Source organism: Melospiza georgiana, chromosome 1 (genome assembly GCF_028018845.1).
Source record: "Melospiza georgiana isolate bMelGeo1 chromosome 1, bMelGeo1.pri, whole genome shotgun sequence".
Classification (NCBI taxonomy): Eukaryota; Metazoa; Chordata; class Aves; order Passeriformes; family Passerellidae; genus Melospiza; species Melospiza georgiana.
In genome coordinates, this window is record NC_080430.1 from 61,484,327 (window position 1) to 61,505,530 (window position 21,204).

At 52.1% G+C, this 21,204-nt stretch overlaps 1 protein-coding gene across 1 annotated transcript in view; it reads right to left on the reverse strand.

The window, feature by feature from the left end:
• NFATC1 (nuclear factor of activated T cells 1) overlaps positions 1-15,178 on the reverse strand; it is a 109,598-nt gene extending 94,420 nt beyond the window's left edge. The window contains exons 1-2 of the mRNA XM_058025065.1: positions 15,046-15,178; positions 5,133-6,231 (exon numbers count right to left, since the gene is read on the reverse strand). Of these exons, the coding sequence (XP_057881048.1) occupies positions 5,133-6,231; positions 15,046-15,178 (1,232 nt within the window). The remainder of the gene's footprint in view (positions 1-5,132; positions 6,232-15,045) is intronic.
• Between the last annotated feature and the right edge of the window lie 6,026 nt (positions 15,179-21,204).

Consider the following 21,204-nt stretch of genomic DNA (forward strand, 5'->3'; position numbering starts at 1 on the left):
ATTACTCGTCTCACATCGAAGTGGATGCCTGTGAAAGATCCTTGTGTGTGATTTTGAAAGAGTAAGAAAACAACGGTGATGACTACGTGTCCACCAACTCGATTGTGGTTAGAAAAATACACCTGCTTTATATTTCACCTATGACTTAACGCGGGCAGATTTTACTCTGTCTTTTTTTTGAATTTCCTGTCTGACAATTGAGCAATCTAGCTGTGGGCTGTTAAAATAGATGCTGTGTCCCACCCTAGACTTGGCTGAATTTTGCTGGCATGTGGAACAAGTAGCTTCTCTCTGAAGTGCATGAGGTACCCTGGAATTCCTCATGCTGAAGTCTGAAAACATGAGTCGTTGTCATTCTCCCACATAATACCTCACCCTTTTGTCCTAAAAATTCACACTCAGAGATTGGTTTGCAAGGGAAGTTTCATATTTGATGGCTTAGAGAAATGACAAGAAACTATTGCTGCAGGAATGGAGATAACAAGTGGCTGGCATTGCATTTCTGCTTATTCTGAATTTAGAATCCTAGGGTGTCAAAATGAGCTGGTGAAGGAAGGTCATTAATAAGATGCTCGCAGGGTTGTTTGAATGAACTAAAAAGCAGTTGGGAGAAAGCGTGGGGAGGATTAAATCAAACAAACAAAAATATATCACTTTACTGAGACAGGCTTCCAAGTAGTTCTCAGCCTTATGGTGCAGCAACCAAATGTAATAAAAAACCACTGCTATGTGATGGCAAAACAAACATGTTGAAAGCATCCAAACATTCCTATCCAGCAAGAATATAGCAGAAAAAAAAAAAAAAAAAAAAAAAAAGATTAGCGGCATTTTGGGCTCTTCCCTGTCCACTTCCCAGTGCCAGCCCCTCAATTAACACTAATGAGTCCCAGGAGATGGTCACTGCCACACAGCCACAAGTCCTCACTTCACTGAGTCCTGCCCAGACAGCCCTGCCTTTGCTTTGTCTGAGGAATTTCCTCTCGCCTGCCATAAACACGCAAGCTCGCCAGGGATGCACAGGTCAGCAAATCCGCTGCGGCTGCATCAATGACTGTCTCATCTCATCTTAAGATTGCTGGTACCTTTTTCTTAGAAATTCAACTTTTCCCAAGTAGGGTTGCCCTCTATTTCATGGTCTGAAACAAAACACCTATAAAAAAACAAAAACCAAAACCAAACAGACAAAAAACTCCTGCAAAATCAAAAGCATCTGAAAGGTCTGCAAATGAATTTTTCTTCTTTTGAAAGAAGAAAAATTTCTGCAACATTTTAAAGTCATAGTTTGTAATCATAGTTTGTTTGATACATCATTTGTATAATTTGGGGCCTCAACTTTTGCATGCTTGAGTTTAATACTGTCAGAGTCCCAAAAGTAGAATCCAAAAAATCCACAAAAAACCCCAAAAAAAGCTCACTGATGCAGACAAAAGTCAAATATACTTTTTGCAACATGGAGAAAGGTATCCAACCATACATTCTCTAGGTACAGACTTCGGTCTCCATATGTAAAACTACATAACCACGTGCCTGTGAGGTGAAAAACATATATGCATATTTTTGAGGCTGAAAAAGAAACGGCAGCTAAAGAAAATGTGGCTTTTGACTGTTAAAAACCAATAAACTGCGTAAGTAAACACCATCGGGAGCTTTTAAAAGTCACCTGTAATACCTGCAATCTCCTTTGGGTGTGGTAGACCTCATATATGCCATACACCCAACCAACAAACCCAACCATTTCTCCTACTCTTGAAAAACACTACATTTAGTGCAAGCTCAAGTGTTAAAGGCCAACACACCCCTTGGATTAAACTGATTACACTTGATATAAATACAATGCACTGCTTTTCAAAGAGTAAGAAACTGCCTCTGAGAAATCTCACTTTGTGTTTAATCAAGTACAGCAAATGAAGAGGAAGTCATATAAAATGTGCAAGATACTCAGAAACATGGCATTTTGGTGAGTGACTATACTTTTTGTTGTGATATAGGGTGATTTAGGACCTGCTTATAAGCAGGTGCAGAATACAAAAAATGGGATTTCAGTTTGGAAGTAGTCACTAACAGTGCCCCCATAGCCGAGGGCAGAAGTCCAGTCTTGTACTTCCATTTTGGTTTTGGCATTTTTGCCCACAAGACATCCTGCATTACATAGCACTTAGGAGAGATGGAGAAATGGCATAGAAGGAACACCACTGACACAGCAAGGGCTTGAGAAACACAGAGCCTCCTCTGCTTATACAGTAACTGCCCAATAGAGTGCTTCTCTTAAAATTATTTCCTACAGTAACTCTAAGAGAGATACTACAGACAGAAACTAGTTGCATTTGAATGAGACAGCACAATGCACAAATACTAAAATAAAAAAATATGTTGGAAATAAAACTGAAAGAGAGCTTCACAAAGACCATCTCTTGACTCTGCATGATGATTTACCTCCAGGGCTTTTTGAGGCAGACTGGTATATTTAGGTAACTATTTTGGTGTAGAAAAGGTGTGATTCTCATTGTTACCTCACTGCTTGCTCCTGGAATGTCTGCTTGGTCTTTAAATATTTTCTTCATCCGAAATTTGGTGCAAGGCCCTGGGCTGCAACCCCGCCAGCCCTGGGTTAACCTGTGCAGCTCAAGCCTCAGCTGTGAGGTCAGGCACTCTCCTGCCACCCTGCCTGTGATCCTCTGCACCCTCGAGCCCCGTGCAGGAACAGTCACATGATCATAGTCTGAAAGGAGATGTGTGAGCCCAGATCTGCACCACAGAGCCCACGGCCTGGGGACTGGGCTGAGCATCCCAGCTCACGAAACACATAAAGACTCTATTTCTCTTAAGACAGACATTATTATAGCCTCATTATATACTCTTATTATTCCCCTGCTCCAGGATTTGAAAAGCCTAAAGCAGGCTGAACTTCAATTATGAAAAATTAAAAACAGCATCAATTTTAGTAACAATAGCAAAGAGCAGTTTCCTTTTAAGACTGATGCCCACTATAAAACCTTGGGAACGGAGACAGCACTCAGCCGATGGTGTGCCTGAGCCCGCTCCCTCCTGCTCCCAAAGAGATGGGAATGCAAGAGAGGGAGGGAAAGGCGTCAGTGATTTTCCAAAGCATGCTGGCTTTTGATGAAAACTGTACCGCATATTCAGGAAGGGACAGAGGAGGTAATCAAATCTGGTTATCTCAAAATCATTATGACCGGGTAGATTTTGGAGCCTGAGTTGTTTGTTGGAATCCACCCCTCCAGTCCTCGCATTTGAAATAGAACAGATGTGTAACATAACAGGAAAAAAATCCAGCTCTGTTGTGACAAATTCTTAACCAATTTTTTTGGAAAGATTTAAAATAACAATTTCTGTTGCGTAGGCTGTGGTCCTGTTGACGTCCGTGCTCACTTGCCCAGTACTTTCATATACATAAAATGAGAGGTATTTTTGGTGGAAGGAAGCACTGTCAGTGTATCTGATTGGTAAAATAACTTAAAAATCACATTTCAACAGTAACTTCCAACTGCCCTAGAGCACGAGTTAATGAGATCACATGGAAACATATTGCAAACCAGGAAACATATTTTATACAAGACCAAAACAGTGGAAAAAATGTTAAATACACAACATAGTGGGGCTTCGTTCTGTGCACTTCACCTTTCTTGTTTGTGTTAGCGCACAGGCACTCCGGGTGCCTCCTGATGGAGCGTGGCACAGCGCCTACGGCCGCTTGCTGCACCGGAAAGATAAAAGCCTGTTTGGGCAAACTGTCCTATTCCTGCCCTTGAAGTCATCGACAAAAAGCTGCCCCTGACACAACAGCTGAGGGCCAGCCTTTCTGATGAACATGGGCTACTTGGCACTGCAGTGGGGGAACAGAAAAGGCTTTTTCTAAGTAAATGGGAAGGCTCTGAAGGATTTGCCTGGTGTTAGAAGTCTCCACCCCAGCTCTGAAAGATGAGTGCCTAACTCTGGGTGGCTCGACCCAAAGGGGTTGCTGCGTTTCCCAGCACTGATTTGAGCCAGGGTCTTGAAAGGAGCTTGGCAATGCAGAGGAGAATGAGAATGATGAGGAAGGGGAGTGTGCTGCAACATTAAGAGCCATGGACCACTCCACCTCAGTTTCAGGAGACAGCACAAGGCAGAGAGGTGCTGGCTGAAGAAAGGTGAGACTGACGAGGCTGGAAACCAGGAAACGCATTGCTAACTAAAACACTTCAGCTACACACTTACTGCTTTCATTTTGAGAAAGGCAGCTTCACTGTCAAGAGCAAGAAGCCAGGTGTGCTTGGGGAGGAGGAGGAAAGGGGGTGACCATCAGAATCAGGGACTAGGAACAGCCTACAAGCCCTTGGAAAGCTGAACTATTTTCCTGCACCACATACCTCTTACAGAAGACTCCAAAATAAAGTCTGTATCTACGACAGAAGGAAAATGCAATGAATGTAACTAGGATTTCAGCTATTCTGTACTGCTTCCTACCCAGAGCCCTGTTGTGATAAATAAATTTGATGAACAGATTGAACCACCAGCAGCTGAAAAATTAGTTTTTCTTCTTTAAACAGAAGTAGCAGGGAAGACAAAAAAACCCAGAGAATCACTGTCCAGTAGAGACAGAAAAATATTGACAGACAGCCTTCAGATGAGCTGAAAAAATTTCAGATAAGCTGAAATAATTCGCAAAAGAACCATCTTCTTAACTAACTTGTATTCACTGTGCACAAAGCATAAATGTAAAAGGCCCTGCAACAATCACCATAATGAGATCATATGCTTGTCCAGCAATATAAAAATACTGAGACATAATAAACTTCAAGTAAAGCCACAGGTTTGTTGGCATGAAATGGTCCTGCTCCCTGAGCTTCTGAATGCCTGATTTCCAGACTTCCCAGACTGGGGCTCATCCCCTGGAAAGTGGATAACTGGTTACAACCTATGCATAGACAGCTCCTTGAACAGCCTCTTTCACCCTTCAAGGCTTGACTCGTGGTTACACCACACCAACAACAGAGGCAGTGTCACAAGACACAGCTAAGTGGAGTGAGTGGATGGGCAGATTTGGCAGGAAACAAGACAGGAAGGAAAAGGAGGAAACAAAAGCATGCAATAAAGATACTACTGGGATTGTCCTCTAAGTCGGGGTTCCTTACCTCATGTAGGATGTTGGAGATAGAGGCTTTGGTTTGGCCCACTGATAAGGATGCTGTGGCACAGACAAGTACTGCTCGCAGAAGTTTCCTTTCCTGATGTGCTGGAAGCTGGAGAAGTCTTCTGGTGACAAATCGGCAGTTGGCGATATGGTCCCATGATCCTCGCCAGCCGGCTCCGTTTTGAGAGTCATGGATGGGGTGTGATCAATGGTGGTCTTCCTCGACTTGATGGGAATCCCATCGTTCATATCGAGGGTGCTGTCAGTGGTGAGGGCGTTGATGGCAGCGACGATGGCGGAGCTGGTGTACTGGTTTGTGTTCCCCAGCCACGTGTCATCCGTGACGCTCACCCGCGGTGAGTTTTGCGGAGAAGGAGTGGGGGAGTGGTGTGGGGAATAGGAAGTCTGCCGGCCATTTAGGCTGTACTTCCTTTTGTTGCAGGGAGACGGAGGCCTGGAGTTGCGAGCTCCCAGCCAGTTCTCCTCTGTGATGCTCGTTCTGGGAGACGCCGATGGAGAGTGCCTCGGGGAACTGAGCAAAGTACAGGCCACCATGCTGCGCTGGTAGCCCTCCTCTGTGTCGGTGGTCTTTGGAGACACACACGGGGATTGCCACGGAGAGGTCTGAGGTGAAGTGTATGGATATGAGTAGTTGGACTCATAGGAAGACGCTTCAGAGTTGCAGCTTCTGGAAGACAAGCTACTCGCTGGACTGAGGCAGGACGGGTCTCTGTACGCCTCGATGTTCGGCAAGTTCAAAGTGGCAGTGGAAGGCGACCGCTTGGCGTTAGGGATGGCCTCCTCCACCTCATCGTGGAAAAACTGGTTGTTGTTGTGATGCAATCCCATGTAAGACGTGATCTCAATTCTGGGGCTCTCCAGCGCTGGAGCCCCATTAGGTCTCATGTTTGGCGGCAGGTAGTACTCGGAGGCTCCACTGTCAATGTGTCCTCCGTATCCAGAAGGATGGCTTGTCGATGGGACAACTGAAATGACGGGATTTGATGTCTGCAGGCCATGACATGGAGTTGACAGTGAGGAATGTGCCACATTTAGAGGCAAGCCAGCATTTACATTTGAAGATGCATAATTATAGTGTTCTGGAAGAAACAAACAAACAACAAAGAATGACATGAGGTGCTGCACAAATGTACTCACTTAGTAACATACCCAGCTGAAATGGTGGGACATGGCACAACACACAAAAGCACAGCTCTCCTCAACAGCACAGCCCAGAGGTGTGCCATGTTGGGCAAGAGGCTGCAGACTAGCATCCTTGAAAACACCACCAACTGAACAGAACAAGACAAGATATCTTGGGATGGGGAATGCATGCAGACAGAGCAGGTCTTGAGAACATGGTTCCTAGGTGAACCTTTAAAGCAAAAAAATTGAGTCGCCAAACAACATTGCTTCAGGATTCTAGGAGACTGCAGCCTTCAGAGATGCAGCTGAAGAGATGTGTTTTTACATAAGTGAGCCTAACTCCCTCACTGAAAAGTTGGAATTCACAAAAAACTGGACAAAAAAACAAAAGTGGAGGCAGACTAAAGCAAAGAAAAAGATCAACTGCATTCTGTTAAAAAAATTATACACAATCGAAATTTCAATTACAGCAAGTTTCCAACTGGTTCCAGTTAACTAAGATTTTGGAAAAAGATGGATCTATTCATCTGCTCTGGTTTCTGGGACCACTTATCCTCCAGCCCAAATGGCAGAGGCCAGGTGAAGGATAAACATGGATGTCTCACTACTCAGCGACAGCTGAAATTCCACTGAAATTGCTGGTTATTGCACACGCCACATCAAGCGTTGCCAGCAGTGTGCTCTGGGCCAGCTCTCCAACCATTTAACAGTGACGGGAGTATAAAACCAAGAGCAGAGCTGCACAGCCAGTGTGGAAAACCTGGAAAGTGACAGATCACATCACAGCCTTGTGCCAATGGGCTCCCTGACCAAGCACAAGGAACAACGTGCCCTTTGCATGCCTCCATCCCTGCAGAGCAGCATCCCTGTGGACCAGCGTTTCAAAACTGGTCCACATGGCATTATCTCTGCCTAGCCTGGCTGTCTGCCTGCTGAAGGCATTCCTTCAGCTCTGCTCCCTTGTCCCAGGGATGTATAAGTGACTCTTTTTGTCACCCAGAGATATTGGTTGGCTGCCCATGGGGGAAATGGGCAGCCCTCAACCAAGGACAACATGCCCCTGGTGCTCTGAGCTGTGGTGGGATGAGGAATCCTCACCTCTTTTCTTCCTGATATAGGGAGGCTCTGCGTCACCAGGACACATGAACCAGACACGTAAGCCCTAACACCAGTATCTCTTACTTTACTGGAAAAAGAGAGCAAAATCTTTGTATCAGGGACAATGACTGCTGAACTCTGAGTCTGGGTAAGGCTGGTGTACAGGTTCCTCTCAGAAGTCTGGAAATGCACCCAGCTCCAGCCCCAAGCTGTGCTTGCAATGCATCAGCCTTCCCTGAGGTTTATTATGGCAGCAGCATCACTTTCCTGCAGGACAGATGGAAACTCCACATGCCCCGCGGCCACAGCCAGTCCACATGGGAAACCTGTCACTTTCTATCCCAGGAGGCAAGTTCCCTTGGCAGTCATCTTGCGCACCTTCCCTCGGAAGATATGGAAAGGCTGTGTTAATTACTGCAGCTGCTGTTCCGGAGGTGACCAGGGAGCTCTGCAAATGCAAACGAGTCTCCAAGCTGGTAACCAGCACAGCTAGCTATTCTCTTTCTCTTGTTTATCAGCTCAGCCCTCTCTGGTGTCATCCACCTGTGATCCCACGCTCACCTTTCTCTCTGGCAACGACTCCAAGGCAAACGGTACTTAGGAAAAATTAATGTGCTGTGGCAGCTTCACAACAGCTCCAGCTGATGCATGTCATAGCAGGTAACAGTTGGGAATGATGAGCAACAACACCTTTTGAACTTGCTCTCTAGTCTGCCCTGAGATACTGGCCACTTGCTCAGGAAGGGTCATTAAATTACACTGCAGTGTGCCACAAATAACACTGGATTATTCAAAACATGCTGCAGCTTCACGCTCTATTCAAACAACCAGGGAAGCAGGAAATACAGCAAAAGAGGTGCTACTTGACAAAATCCAACTGCATTGGTCACACCAAGGGGCAGATCTGCCAGGGGGATCAAAATTCCCTCCTTCCAAAATCAGTTCTGTTTTGTTGCTGCCTTGCCACTTGGCCGCACCACCCACAACCACCACCACCACTTCCCTCCCTCCTACCCGTCATGGAAAAAACCCCTGACATGGTACAGCTGTGGTAAGACCTTATCTGTTTCAGAAACTAGCTCAGAGAAAAGGTCTAGAGTAGTGCCTTCAGGGCAGCTTCAGCCCCTTCACTGCTTCCTCCAGCTCCAGAGGAAGGTGATGTCCACGTCCACACTGCTGCTGGGACACTGGCTGTGCTCTTCTTCCACATACCCTTCCACAGGCTCCTGCTCCGGCACACAGCTGGAAGGCACTGGTGACATGGCACAGCTGGGAAGCGCTCCCAGCCAGTCCCTACCACGCACCATGCAGCCAGACACGCCAGGCAGGGACTGGGGGCTCGGCAGGCTGCCCCAGCTCTGCACCCACCAGGTGGGCTTTGCCTCTGCTGACTGCGGAATCAGCGCTCTTAGATCTTGTATTAAAAATAAATATTAAACAAACAAAATAACAGGAACAAGTACTGTGAGCCCAGCAGTTTGCTCAAATTCTAATGCATGACTGGAGTGAATTCAAACACTGCAGTCTGCTGGAGATCTGCAGCCCAGACTCAATAGGCAATACAAAGCTCAGATAAGCCTTTGGAATCCAGTTTAAAAAAATTTATTAAAAGACAGCCTCAAGTGCTATAAGCAACAAGTTCCTTAATTCACATGACAAAGAATAGCCACATTTAGAACTATTATGCTTTTTTTTTTTAAGCCAATTTTTAAAGGCCCAAGAAAAATAATACCATACAATTCATAGCTTGTGTACAATAGTACACAAAATAAAAAGATGCAAAATCCAAAGCCTTCCAAACGTATTTAGATATCTTAAAATTAAAAGCAGCATGTAGAAAATATGTCTACCAAATATAAAAGCCAGAACTAGGAACAAGACAGAGACCTTGGTTTGTGGGCTAAAAACCACCATCTAAAATTTCTGAAATAAGCTCATTCTCCAAAACTTCCATATTTACAAAATTCATCAAACACACATCCATAGTCAGCATTTATAACATGCTGATGTTTTCCTCACGAGGGTGAATGAGACAGGTAGAAATAAAATCCTGCATCACATAATGTAGCTATGTAGGATATTTTGACAGTCCTGATGCAGATGAAAGGCAGGTAACGCCTGTGTCGTAGTGTCACTGTTATGACTGTGACTCACAGAGGCACCCAGGACCAGTGTACAGACTACCAAGACACATTTAATAGGGTATTTTAATATCCTGGGCCAAAGCCCAGTATCAGATAGACCAGTGCAGGTTTGCATCAGTTCTGCTCCAACAAATCCACACTCATGGTAAGTATAACTAGGGCAAGAAATTGGACCCTTTTGAGTTGTGAGCACACCTCCACATATTACATTTCCCTTTGTAGCAGTTAAAAAGCTCCTTCTTTTCCTCTAGTTATTTCACAGTCAGCAAGTTTTATTCCTTTCTATCATTAATGGTCGGATCCTGCAAGGCATTGAGCACCATCGTTTTTTATTTACATATTTTAAATAGGAATGCTGAACACCTGCAGCTTGTAGGGCCTTTAGAGAAGATGAAGGCTGTCTTACATTACTCAAGATGAAGCCATATCTATGTCTGTGTTTAAATTCATGCTTTCAAAATTGCCTAATGGAGTTAGGTACTTTTCTCACACTAGGACTTTGACATTAATTTGCTTAGGCCCCTCCACTTTAGACACTCAGATCACTAGAACACTTATCAAAAAAGCTTGGTGTGAAACTCTAAAAACTGCCTTCTTCTAAAAACTAGAAGCTCATAACAACTATTTGGACACCAACATTCTCCTAGAGAGGTGGGCAACTGGGGAGAGCTAGGAAGGTGCAAACACCTTCGCTCATGTCCTGGCAGGTTGCGTTAGGCAGCCAAGGATTTGCAAACCTGCTAGAATTTACAGGCAAAAAGATAAGGCACAGAGCAAACACAGCCCTACTCTGAGGCAGCGTTAAGTCACCCACTTGTACAAGAGCTCTTACGGTGACCCGCTATCACCGACGCTGCAGCGAGTTCACCACGCACCAGGAAGCGGCAACCTTCTCTCTCTGCCAGTTCCAGCCTTGTTCGCCGCATTTCCACCTCAAGCGTTGCTTAAAAGCCATAAAAACAGACAGCCGGACCGAGACACCAGAGTTGGAAACAGTTGTGACGCGTGACAAATTCACGCCCGTTATTTTTATTTGCGGATGACCTTCAAGCTAAACCCTGAGCCTAACTCCGGCTCACGGGGGAATGGGGAAAGGGGGCTCAAGTGAGTTCTCAACCAGGCTATCTCTGTCACGGGCAAGACCCAAAGCCAGCCGGGCAAGCCGTGCGAGCGGTCAGCGAGGGGGTCCGGACATTTCAAACAACTCCAAACTTCTAAAACCTCTGCACCGGCGGCCCCCCGGGTCGTCTCCCCCTGCACCTCGTTCGGCTGCTGCCACGGACCCGCCAGAGGAGCGCCTGCCGCTCGGTCAGGACTCTATCCCGCTCGCCGCGGCCCCGCTCGCCGCTTTCCGGCGCGGCTGAGGCGACCAGCGCCGCCCGGGGCCGGGCAGACCCGTCAGGGCGGGATTGCCGGCTCCCCCACCCCGCGAAGGGAGGTAGCCTTTTCCCCTCCCGAACGGGGCAGCGCAAGGAGGGCTCCCCGCAGCATCCCGCCGCCAGCACCCCCGGAGGTACCCCGGCCGCCCTGCCGCGACCCACCTCCGCCCTCATCGCTGTGCTTGAACTCGAAGAGGAAATCGAAGTCAAACTCCTGCTCGGCCTCCACGCCCGTCATGGCTCCCGCCGCGACCCCCGCCACGCTCCGGCACCCTGGCAGCGGTGGTGGCGCAGCCGCGGCCCGCCCCGTCGCGCCCGGACACCTGCTGCCGGCGGGCCGGGCTGCGCGGAGCCCCGGCACGGCGTGGGACGGCTGCGCTCGGTAACGTGATCTCGGCCCCGACGGGCGGCCTGTCTCGCTGCCGCCGCCGCCTCCGATCCGCCCTCCCGCGCGCTGTTGATGTTTCCGGGTCGATGCAAACAACCGCGGTGCCCGGCCCACCTCGCACCCTCCCGCCGGGGCTGTGCCCCTGCAGCGCAGCCCGTGCTCCGCGGGAACCCTCTCCCCACCCGGGGCACCCGGCAACGGGGGAGACCCAGACCGCCGAGGGCTCGCCGTGGGCGGGATGGGGAGCCCGGGGGTGGGCAGGGGGCGGGAGTTCACCTGCTCCCGAACGGCGGTAACGGCGGGGGGCCGGAGCGGCTCCTTCCGCGCTTCAGCGGGAGGGAAGTGGGGACGGAGGGCGGCTCAGCCCACTCAAGGGGGACACCGGCGTGTTCCCTCTTCGCTGACGACTGATAAAGTTTCTTCCGAGGATGCCCACCACGCCGCGTCTGTGAGCCAAGAGGCTCCGCTTTCATTTATTTATTATTAATTTCACTTAGTCGCAGCACCCACTAGTGCCAGCTGCTATAAAAAGCGCAGTAAAGCGGGACTCGGAACGCTGCCGGCCGCCTCCGTGCGCCAGAGAGGGAAAGGTCCTCTCCGGGCCGCCGCCACACACCGGGAGGGCGCCTGCAAAGGGCTCCGGTGGCTGTGCTGACAGGACTCTGCCCGGCCTGTCTCTCTTCCCGCTCGTACGGGATACAAATTAGGGGAAAAGTAAATTAAGACTTTCTTTATGTTTCGAGGTGCTTTCCTGTCATGTTACACCGGGACCTTCTAAAGATCCCCGCCAGGCAAAGGAGCGTCCGCCCCAGCAGCTCGGCTCGGCTCCTCAGTTGCCGAAGCTTCAGGTCGGGTTTCAAAAGGAAGTTTTTTAAAGCAGTTTTGAAAATAGTATTCTCTTATAAACTCAGGGAATACCATTTTCCAGGCTTGCGACCGAAATCTCCGTTCTAAAGTGCCAGGAAAACACAATTTTTTTCCATCTGAGCCCATTATTCTTTCCCCCCTCCTCGCCGGGACGAGCCTCCTTGCAGGCTCGCTTCTCACAGGAGCCGAGCTGGGCTTCGCCCCGAAGGGGCCGTGAGTGCCGAAATGCCGGGGCTGACCCACCCGAGTGTGCAGAAGGCCTTGGCAGCAGGGGAACCGCTCCCCCTGCGCCCGTCCCGACCGTGGTCGCCCCGGGGCGCCGGCTCAGGCCGCGCCGCAGGGAGGAGCGGCCCGCTTCCCCCGTGCACGCCCCTCAGCCTTTGCCCCGGCAGCGGGTACGGATGTGCCTCCTGGCCCCCTCTCTGCCCAGGGCCTACAGGCGGGACAGCCGCCAGGCCCCCGGCTCCACCAGTGACAACCCTCCCCGACACTGCTCTCCTCCAGACGCCCATCTCCTGGAGTGTCCCGGCAGGGAGGAGAGGAGAAGCTCCCAAGTACCTGCTGCCCTCGATCCTTCGTCTCTCCCCCGTGAGGTACCTGCAAGACTGGTGAATTGTCCCACACTATTTACAGACGGCTTGATTTGTCAGTGCCATTAGTATTAGTGCTGTCAATGAAATATTTCATTTGGCACCCTTCCCGTGAGAAGGAGAAAGAGGAAAGATGTGCCATGAAAAGGTTAGAAACGAAGCGACACCGCATGTGCGTACAGATTAACAGTGGCCCTCCAGCTAACAGTCCCGTTCGAAACAGTGTCATTGAACTGAGGAGAGAGAAACGAGCTATGGGGAGGCAGTGCGCCCTGAAAAGGCCATTTCCGTGTCACCAGCCGCCCTTGCACACCCGCGGACCAATCTACCAGCTCAGCCGCTGCCCACCCAGCCTCTCCTTGGAGTTAATTGGACTTGTTCCAACTCCATAAAGCGGGTTCAACAAGGGATGCATCAGATGGTCTGCTTCAGCTGCAGCCCCCCAGCCTGAAGTGAAATGTAACTTGTCAATGGCATTAAACCTGGCATAAACACTGGCATTTTCAAAGGTAAAGGACACCACACCTCGCTACCACCCAAAGAAAAAAACGAGGTCCTCCCACTGGGACTCTTTGCACATTTCTTCCCAGACTAAACAAGAAATAAAGTATTTTCTTTGATTGTTGTTGTTTGGCAATCAAATGGCTCCTTAATTTGCAGACAGCAATCCTGACTTGCAGGGCTCCCCTACGTGTTTCCTGGATTGGGTCACTCTTTCTGGCTGGACTCATTTTCTTAGTCCCTTACAAAATACACCACACCGCTGGGGAAGAGAACTGTCAACGAGGGTTGGCACATTTTAACATAGGCATCAGAAATGCCACAGAAATAAAGCCTCATCCTTTACAAGAGGCTGCAGAAGGCATTTTATGTCAGCTGCCTCTGGATGTAATTTTTACAAACGGTGTATTCAGTGTGCTTGGAGCCCAGGGCATTGGAAGAGCCGTGCGTGCAGCCCACGGATGTCTGAGTGTGCGACTGGCACGCCAGCCACTTCTATTAAATACAGTGTAATTAACTTTCATCCCAAAAGGCTCTCCACTTCGCAAGCCACAGTCAGACCCGCGCTTGTAGATTTCGCCCTGGCAGAATCTTGTCAACTGCAATGAACCCCAAGGGTGAAAACAGCTGTGTAAAAATAAATATTAAAAAAAAAAAAAAAAAAAAGAAAGAAAGAAAGAAAGAAAGAGAGATGGGTCTTGAGCTCCCTTCCAGCTTTCCGGGGACAAACCCAGGGAATGGAATCCCGTTGTCCACGCTGCAGAAAGAACGCGGCGGACATGGACAACCCCCCTACTTCGCCTCTTCACAACTTTCTCTGCCCGGGACGTGCCAGCTCACTGAGCCCTGCCCGAGCCCCAGCAGCAGCCGCTGCAAAGCGGCGGCACCGCTGGATAGGGAGGAAACTTGTGAGCCGGGGAAAGCCGGGAGGGGAGAGGGAGCCGTCGGGCCCGCAGCGGGGAGCCAGGATCTGCCCCACACCTGCCGCGGCGCGGAGGCGATGCCCGGCGGGGATGCCTGCGAGGTCCCGCTGCCGGGGCCGAAAGGAGCCGTAAGCAGCGGCGAGGTCCGAAAGTTTCGGCGGTAGGCGGATAGCGATGCTCCGGGGGGAGAACAGTGTCTCGATTGGCAAGATGGGAGGGCGAAGTCAGCCAGACGCTACCCATGGCAGGAGCCAAGTTCAGCCGGGAGGAGCTGCGCGGTCCCGAGCTCTGCTCCCACCATCTGTCCCTCTAGAAACTTTGCCACTGTGTTTTCAGGGCACTTTTCGCAGCAGGAGAGAAAGAAGCTGTGATTCAGAGCTGGGATAGAAGGGCAAGCGCTCCCCCCGAGCCGGGACGGCGGCGGCAGCGCGCCCGCCCGCCGGGGGCGCGGGGTAAGCGAGGCGGCGGAGCCCCGCAGCGCGGCCGCGGCGTGCCCGCCTGTCCCGGTGTGCCAGGAGCGCCGGTACGGCGCCTGGCACTGCCCGGGACTCCTTGCTTTTCCCGGGAACGTGACTGCTTGCAACGATGGGCTGTATACTGACCCCCCCAAATCAAACCCCGAGATGGGAAGGGAATCCCCAAGCGTGCGCCCCTGACAGGATCCCCGGCGCCCTCGTAGCCCCTCCGGCAGCGGGCCCGGGCCCAGGACCGGCGGGAAGCGGCCAGGAGCAGCGGCGCGGCTGTGGCGGCGCCCTGCGAGAGGCGAAAGAGACACCTATTGGCAAGCGGCCGCCGGCGAGCCTCCGGGCCGCCGCGGGGAAACACCGGGGGACACCGTCGCCCGCCCGCCCTCCGCCCCCCGCAGCGCCGCCCGTTACCTTCCTCCGCCGCCTTCATGGTGTTGCCGAGCGGGCGGGCGTCGTCCTGCGGGGCCGCCGCCGGCCTCTCTCTCCCGCTGGATGGGTCCCGCGACGGCGGCGCGGCGGCGGCCGGCGGGGCAGCGCTTGGCATCCACCCGGCGGGGTGGCGGAGCCCGGCGCCGCGCCCTGGGCCACTGCCGGCCCCTCGTCGCCTGTCCCGCCTGTCCCGCGCCCCCCCGCCCGCCTTCACGACCCGGTGACCGGGACCGCGCCGCCCCCGGCGTGGTAGCCGCGCCCGCGGAGGCACAGGAGCTCGCCGCTGCCGCACCCCCGGGGACGGGGCATGGAGAGGAGGGCGGGTGTGCGTGGGGACTTCGGAGGCACTGCCCGCGCTGAGGCGGCGGGACGGGGCGGCGGGCGCTGCCGCCCGCGGAGAGCTGCAGCCAGGGGACGGGGGCAGTGAGTGTGCGGAGCGGGGAAGTCTCGCTCTGACGCAGGGCTGCGCTGCCCGGCGCCGCCTTTTTAAAGCTGGAAAACACCCCCCCCACCCCCCCCCCCCCACCACCCTTCCCCTCCCGGCCCCTCTCCCCGCCCCGGCCCCGTGATGTCAGCCGGGCCCCGGCCCCGCCGCCGGCGGGCCGCCAGCGGGAGGCGGGCACCGGCGGGCACCGACGGGCCCCGGCCGCCCGGCCCTCCACGGGGCACGGCGCCCGCCCAGCCCCGGCCCCGCCGCCACCGCCCGCGGGGTCTCCCCAGCCTGCGGGAGCCGGGTGCCCTCCTGCGGGAAACGGGCGGCGCACAGGGGTCGCAAAGTGAAGATGGGGAAAGAAGGTAGACTGGGGAGCGAAAGAGGCAAGCAGGGAGAGGGAAAAAGAAAAAAAAAAAAAAAAAAAAAAAAAGAAAAAGAAAAAAAAGGCGAGGCAGCCTCGCATGCTGAAATCATTATGTAAAAAAATCGCAGGCTTCCCCCGCTGTGGAAATTTGGAAAAGAGCATCAACTGGCAGGCGAGAGAAAGGAAAATCCCATTCTGCTAAATTACTAACAGACCCGCGGACTCGGTTTCAGTCGCTCCAGATTTATTATTATTATTTATTATTATTCTGTAAATATCTCGGCAACACAGTTGTGTCTCATCACTTCGTAGCAGGGAGAAGAAGAGATTTCCATCCCACTGCGACTCCTCCTCCCACCTCCCATCTCCGGGATTCCCCGTCCCGGCCCCCGACGCGGCCGTGATACCCCGGCCGAGGCGGGAGCCTCCCGGACGGGGGCTGCTGTGAGTGGCCGCGCCGCCCCCGCTCCCAGCCCTGCTGCCCCTCATCCCCCGCTCCCTCTCCGGCCTCCCTCTGCCCCCACAGCTGGCAGGAGAGAATCAAACTTTTGGAATGGGACATGCGGGCCAGTTGGGGTGGTTTTGAGCATATATCTGGTGTGTGAAGAAAAAAAAAAATCATAAATCTAGTCCTTGACACCCATGTGTAGTTGGAAAGTACAAAAGAAAAGTATAAAAGAAATATTATACAGTATAAAAGAAATATTATACAGTATAAAAGAAATCTTGTCTGCTTCTGGGGAACGGGAGCCCGCGGCTGGTTCTTCGGGGCGGGCTCCTCCACTGAAGAGCGGCGGAAGACGGCGCCCAGCAAGGAGCGCGCCCGGCGGGGAGCGCAGCACCCTCCACCGACCTCGCCGTTCCGTCGGGTGGGGAAACCCCAAAACCTGAACCAAGAGGGCGATGCTTTTCTTTCAAGGAACACCGAACGGGAGAACAGAGGGGGGAAGCCCTCAGCCCCCGGCGGCCTTTCCCAGCCTCCCCTCAGGCAAGCGGCGCGCGCCACCCGGACGTAGCGCACGCGGGACGCCGGGGCGCCGCCAGGGGGCGCCGCGGGGCGGGACGGGCGCGGGGCGGCGCTGAGGGCGCCTCCCCCGTGCCCCCGACGGGGCGGCGCTAGGGGGCCCGCGGTGCCCGGGCCCGCTCCCACCGGCGTGGCTGCCGCGGCTGGCCGGCGCGGGGGGAGGAGGGCGGAAGATCCCGGCTGCTTCCCGGGAGGCTGGGGCGGGGGCGGGCGAGAGCCGCGCTGCTCTCGGCGGGACTCTCCTTTCCTGCCGTCCCCCGCCCCCCCGCCCCGCTCCCCGCCGAAATGACGGAATCCCCCGTCTGTTTCCTCCTGTTTAATGCCGTTGCCCGGACCACCGTGGCGCCGCTCCAAGGCCCCGCCAGCCGGCGCGGGCAGCCGGCAGCGGCGGCGCAGCGTGGGCCCCGCTGCCGCCCCCCGACTCGTGCCCCGGCCCCGCCGCCGCTCCCGGCCCCGCCGCCCCCGCAGCCCCGCGGGGCCGCCCCGGGGCCGCCCCGCCTCCGCTTCCCTCGGCCCTGCGCCTCCTTCCCGCCTCCCCGAGTTTGTTTACAGCCGCTACTAGGAGAGACTGTTACACGGAGCTTATTTTGGGACTCGGTGATGACTAACGAAGTTAAAAGGAGCTTAGTACAGAAAACAACCTTATTTTTAGACGGCTGTTGTTTCAGTGGATCATTGTAGCAAACGCACCCCAGCGCTTCTAAAAGCCGCATCCCCTATGCCAGGTCTCTCGTTCTGTGCTGCCGCAAGACTCTGGTACTGAGGCTCGCACACCGGCTGGCCCTCTTTACTTTGCTTCCCTACATCTCCTCCCTAAATCCTCCCTGTAAGGGCTTCGCCCACCGTTGGCCTTCATTATTTTGATCTTTAGGACGTCTTCTTTCAACAGAAGTAAACACAAGCTTAAAAAATGAGGGGAAAAAAAGTTACGAAAGCATTCGGAGTACTTTTTAGTGACCTCTGGTGCTGGGTTAGCAGGGACCAGTATCAGCCTCCCCCGTGGCTTTTGAGACAGGGCTGATGATTATGTAGAGCTTCTTCGCCTCCCAGGAAAGATGCAAGAAGCAGGTCTTCTCATCTAGCTTCATTCTAAGCAGCTCCCTGGGCCCCCACATGACATGCTGACCATCACAGCCCACATGTGGGAGAGGTCAGCGGTGGACAACAGGGAGATGTGTCTGCTACTGCTGCCTCCCTCCCCATCACCCTTCTTTTCCCTTTGTGGGTATCACTGCATGCCAGTTCAGGCACTAAGACCAGACATAAGGCTCCCGCTGTCCAAATCTAGCCCCTCACTGACCAGTCCTAATCCCTCATAGGTAAATCCCAGCAGAGCTGGTGGGACGTCAGCAGTCCACTGCTCTGCTCTGCTCCACACAGGGCTGTTCAGGCAGGCATCCCAGCTAGAAATCCTCCCTTGGCACCAGTGCTGTGCCAGGACGTGTCTCCCCCCTGTCACTGCCATGCAGCCAGCTTTCTCTGGCTTTCCACAGGAATACTTCCGCTGGGCCCTCTCTTTTTACCATCCACATCTGCCACGGAGTTGTATGGGCTCCCTGGGCAGTCCCTCTCCATCCGCATGTCCCACTGCAAGGACGGGGTGAGCTGCTGCTTCCCTTCCCCTCCACAGAGGCAGCTGTGCTTGAAAACAAAACACTTGCTGGACTTAACCAGTAATTGGGTTAATCAGCTGCCCTGCTCTACCTTTCCTCCGTGGCTGAGACAGCACGCAGTGGCTTGTGTGGCCTGGGTCAGGCTGAGAGACTCGTCTGTGCGACTGCATGTCAAGGTGGTGCTTGTGGGAGACAGTGCACTTGGTGTACTGCAGCTGTCCCAAGGGAAAGCAGCTGGACTGGGATAAGAGTTTGCTAAGAAGGGGGACCGAGCAGGCCACAGAGCCTCAGCCTTGGGACCCAGCCTTTTTGGGTTCCCACCCATTTTCCACTGCCCTGACAGCAATCAGTGCCCTGGAGAAATCAGAAGAAGAAAAAAAATCGGTGCATTACAGAAGGAGGGAGGGTGGGAGTAGAAAAGGAGCCTCCCCTCTCTCTCCTCTCCCAGATGTGCAGAGCAGTGCCCAGAATTGCAGGACTTCCCACCGCTGGTGATTGCTTTGCTGAGCCCCTCAATGCTGGGTCCCAGAGCCGTGCTGGCGTTCCCTGTGCAGCTTGGCCATCTGACACTTGCTTCCTCCCAGCCACAAACACCACTCCTTTTCTCCAGGAAGGAGCCAAACGATGCAGGCTTCAGTGGGCACTTTTTGACTACAATTTACCCCTCCTGCTCATCTTTGCAAGCAAAGCACTAAATCCGTTCCCTGTTCTCAGCTCTTGAATGTAGTGTTATCCTTAAAAAAAATACTCCAGAGTGTTTATACATGATGTTTTAATCACCAGAGTCTGATTCGTGTTCACTGGATTAGTTTCATATAATGTGAAGTTGTGTGAGTCTGTGCCTTTCCTCCTCCATATTTCTTTCCTCTCCTTTTTGTAGGGCCTCAGTAGTCTGGGAGGGATGGTTTGCATGAACCTTTGCACACAGTAGTCACAGTACTTATCCGGGAACCTCTAATTCAACCAAAACTCCTTCGTTCTCACCCCACCAGAGGGTTTAGGTCAGTAGCACTGCACAACAGGCTGTGCCTGACTGGCACCCTGAGCTGCTTGCAAGACTTGGGGCAATTTTTTTCTTCAGGCCATGTCCTGTAAAATGAAAACTTTCAGCTTTGTCTACACAGAAGTGTTTTGAAGGCAGGATGGGGGAGGGGGGAACCCCTCTTTCGAGTGTTTGCCAATATCAAACATTTTCTTACAATAAATGTGCAGAATCCCATAATCCAAAATATGAAAATATGTATCAGAAAAAGCCACCCGTGCTCTGCATGGAATTTTTGTCCTGTTTTGGGCTTCTTGCCCTTGTATCCTTACAGCCTTTTATATCTAACATTCATAATAGTGGCCATCTCCTTAGGGTCTGCATGCCCATCTTTTGGGTCTTGGCAGCCTCAAAAGCATCAGCATCTGTTCAGTATTTCATTCATTGTAACAAAATATTTATAAGTCTCAAGCCTCCCTAACCAAGGACCTAATTAAAGTCTTTCTAGTCTCCTGCTTTGAAAATTATAACAAGATTTGCTGGAAACAGAGACAGCACATGGCCAGTGTTTATGGCTGGTACAGCACCATTTTGAAAACCCATCCATAAACCTTTCAAACAAGGCAGGGAGCACACCTGAGCAGTGGCCGGCTACTGCCCAGAGTTGGAAGCTGGTGCAAAGGCAGAGGCTGGGCTCAGCCTCCCATCCCCCTGACACAGGCTCTTTCACAGGCTGCCAGAAATCATTTCACCACTTTTAAGGTGCATTGCACTTAGCAGGACAAATGCCAGCGGAGGAATTTTGTGTGCTTGAATAATGTTGTAATTTACCTTATAACCGGTCTCATTACAATGTTGAGTGCTCTGTTGATTTACCTGGCTTTTGATTTAGTGAACTCTTTTTAAACGACAGTTTAGGAATGCAGCCAGTGACTGCAGGCAAAGGACCTTAAACTTTTTGGAGCTACAGTCATCTGTTCAGACACCGACTTTTTAAAATCAAGATATACATCAGACAGCCGCACCAGACCCATATACAGAAAGCCGTGACTGAATTAAACTGAGACATTAGTTCAGAGAAATCATTTCATAATGATATGTGCTGCATCGGTGCCCCTTTGTTTCCTTTTGAGTTTGCCCCTTGCAGAAACCCAGATTGTGGGCAGGTACAGGACAGAACCCTTGCTGCTGGCTGGGGTCAATGTGCAGCATCCTCCCTGCAGCTGTCCCAGCTGAGGTGGGTGCCAGCAGGTGGCTGAATTCCATCTCTGTTGTGTGACCCTGGGGTGGCCATTCAGGAACTCTCTTCACACGGCAAAACAACCATCAACAATGAAAATACCAATGCTCTGCATTTCTTCCTGGACCCTGCCGATGGAATGTGCAATGCAGGGTGGTTAAAAAATAAGAGCATATCTAATTCTCTAGTTGTGCTTGTGCAGTATTGCCAGACTTGCAAAGAAAAAGTGACAAGGTTTTGTACCAGGCATCATATTTTAGCTCTGGAAATATTTAAAGTTTCAGAATTCCCTAGTTGCTGGTACAGGGGGTGTAACACACTTTTTGCCTCATTCAGAAGTACTTAATGAGGGAAAGGCTCATTGGGTACACAGGGACTAAAGCTGGCAGCAGAGCAGATCCCTCTCCCCTCTCCATCAGATTTACGATGTCTGTGGCAGACTGGGACCTGTGGTAGGGATCAGTTCCTGCACACTGTGGGGATGG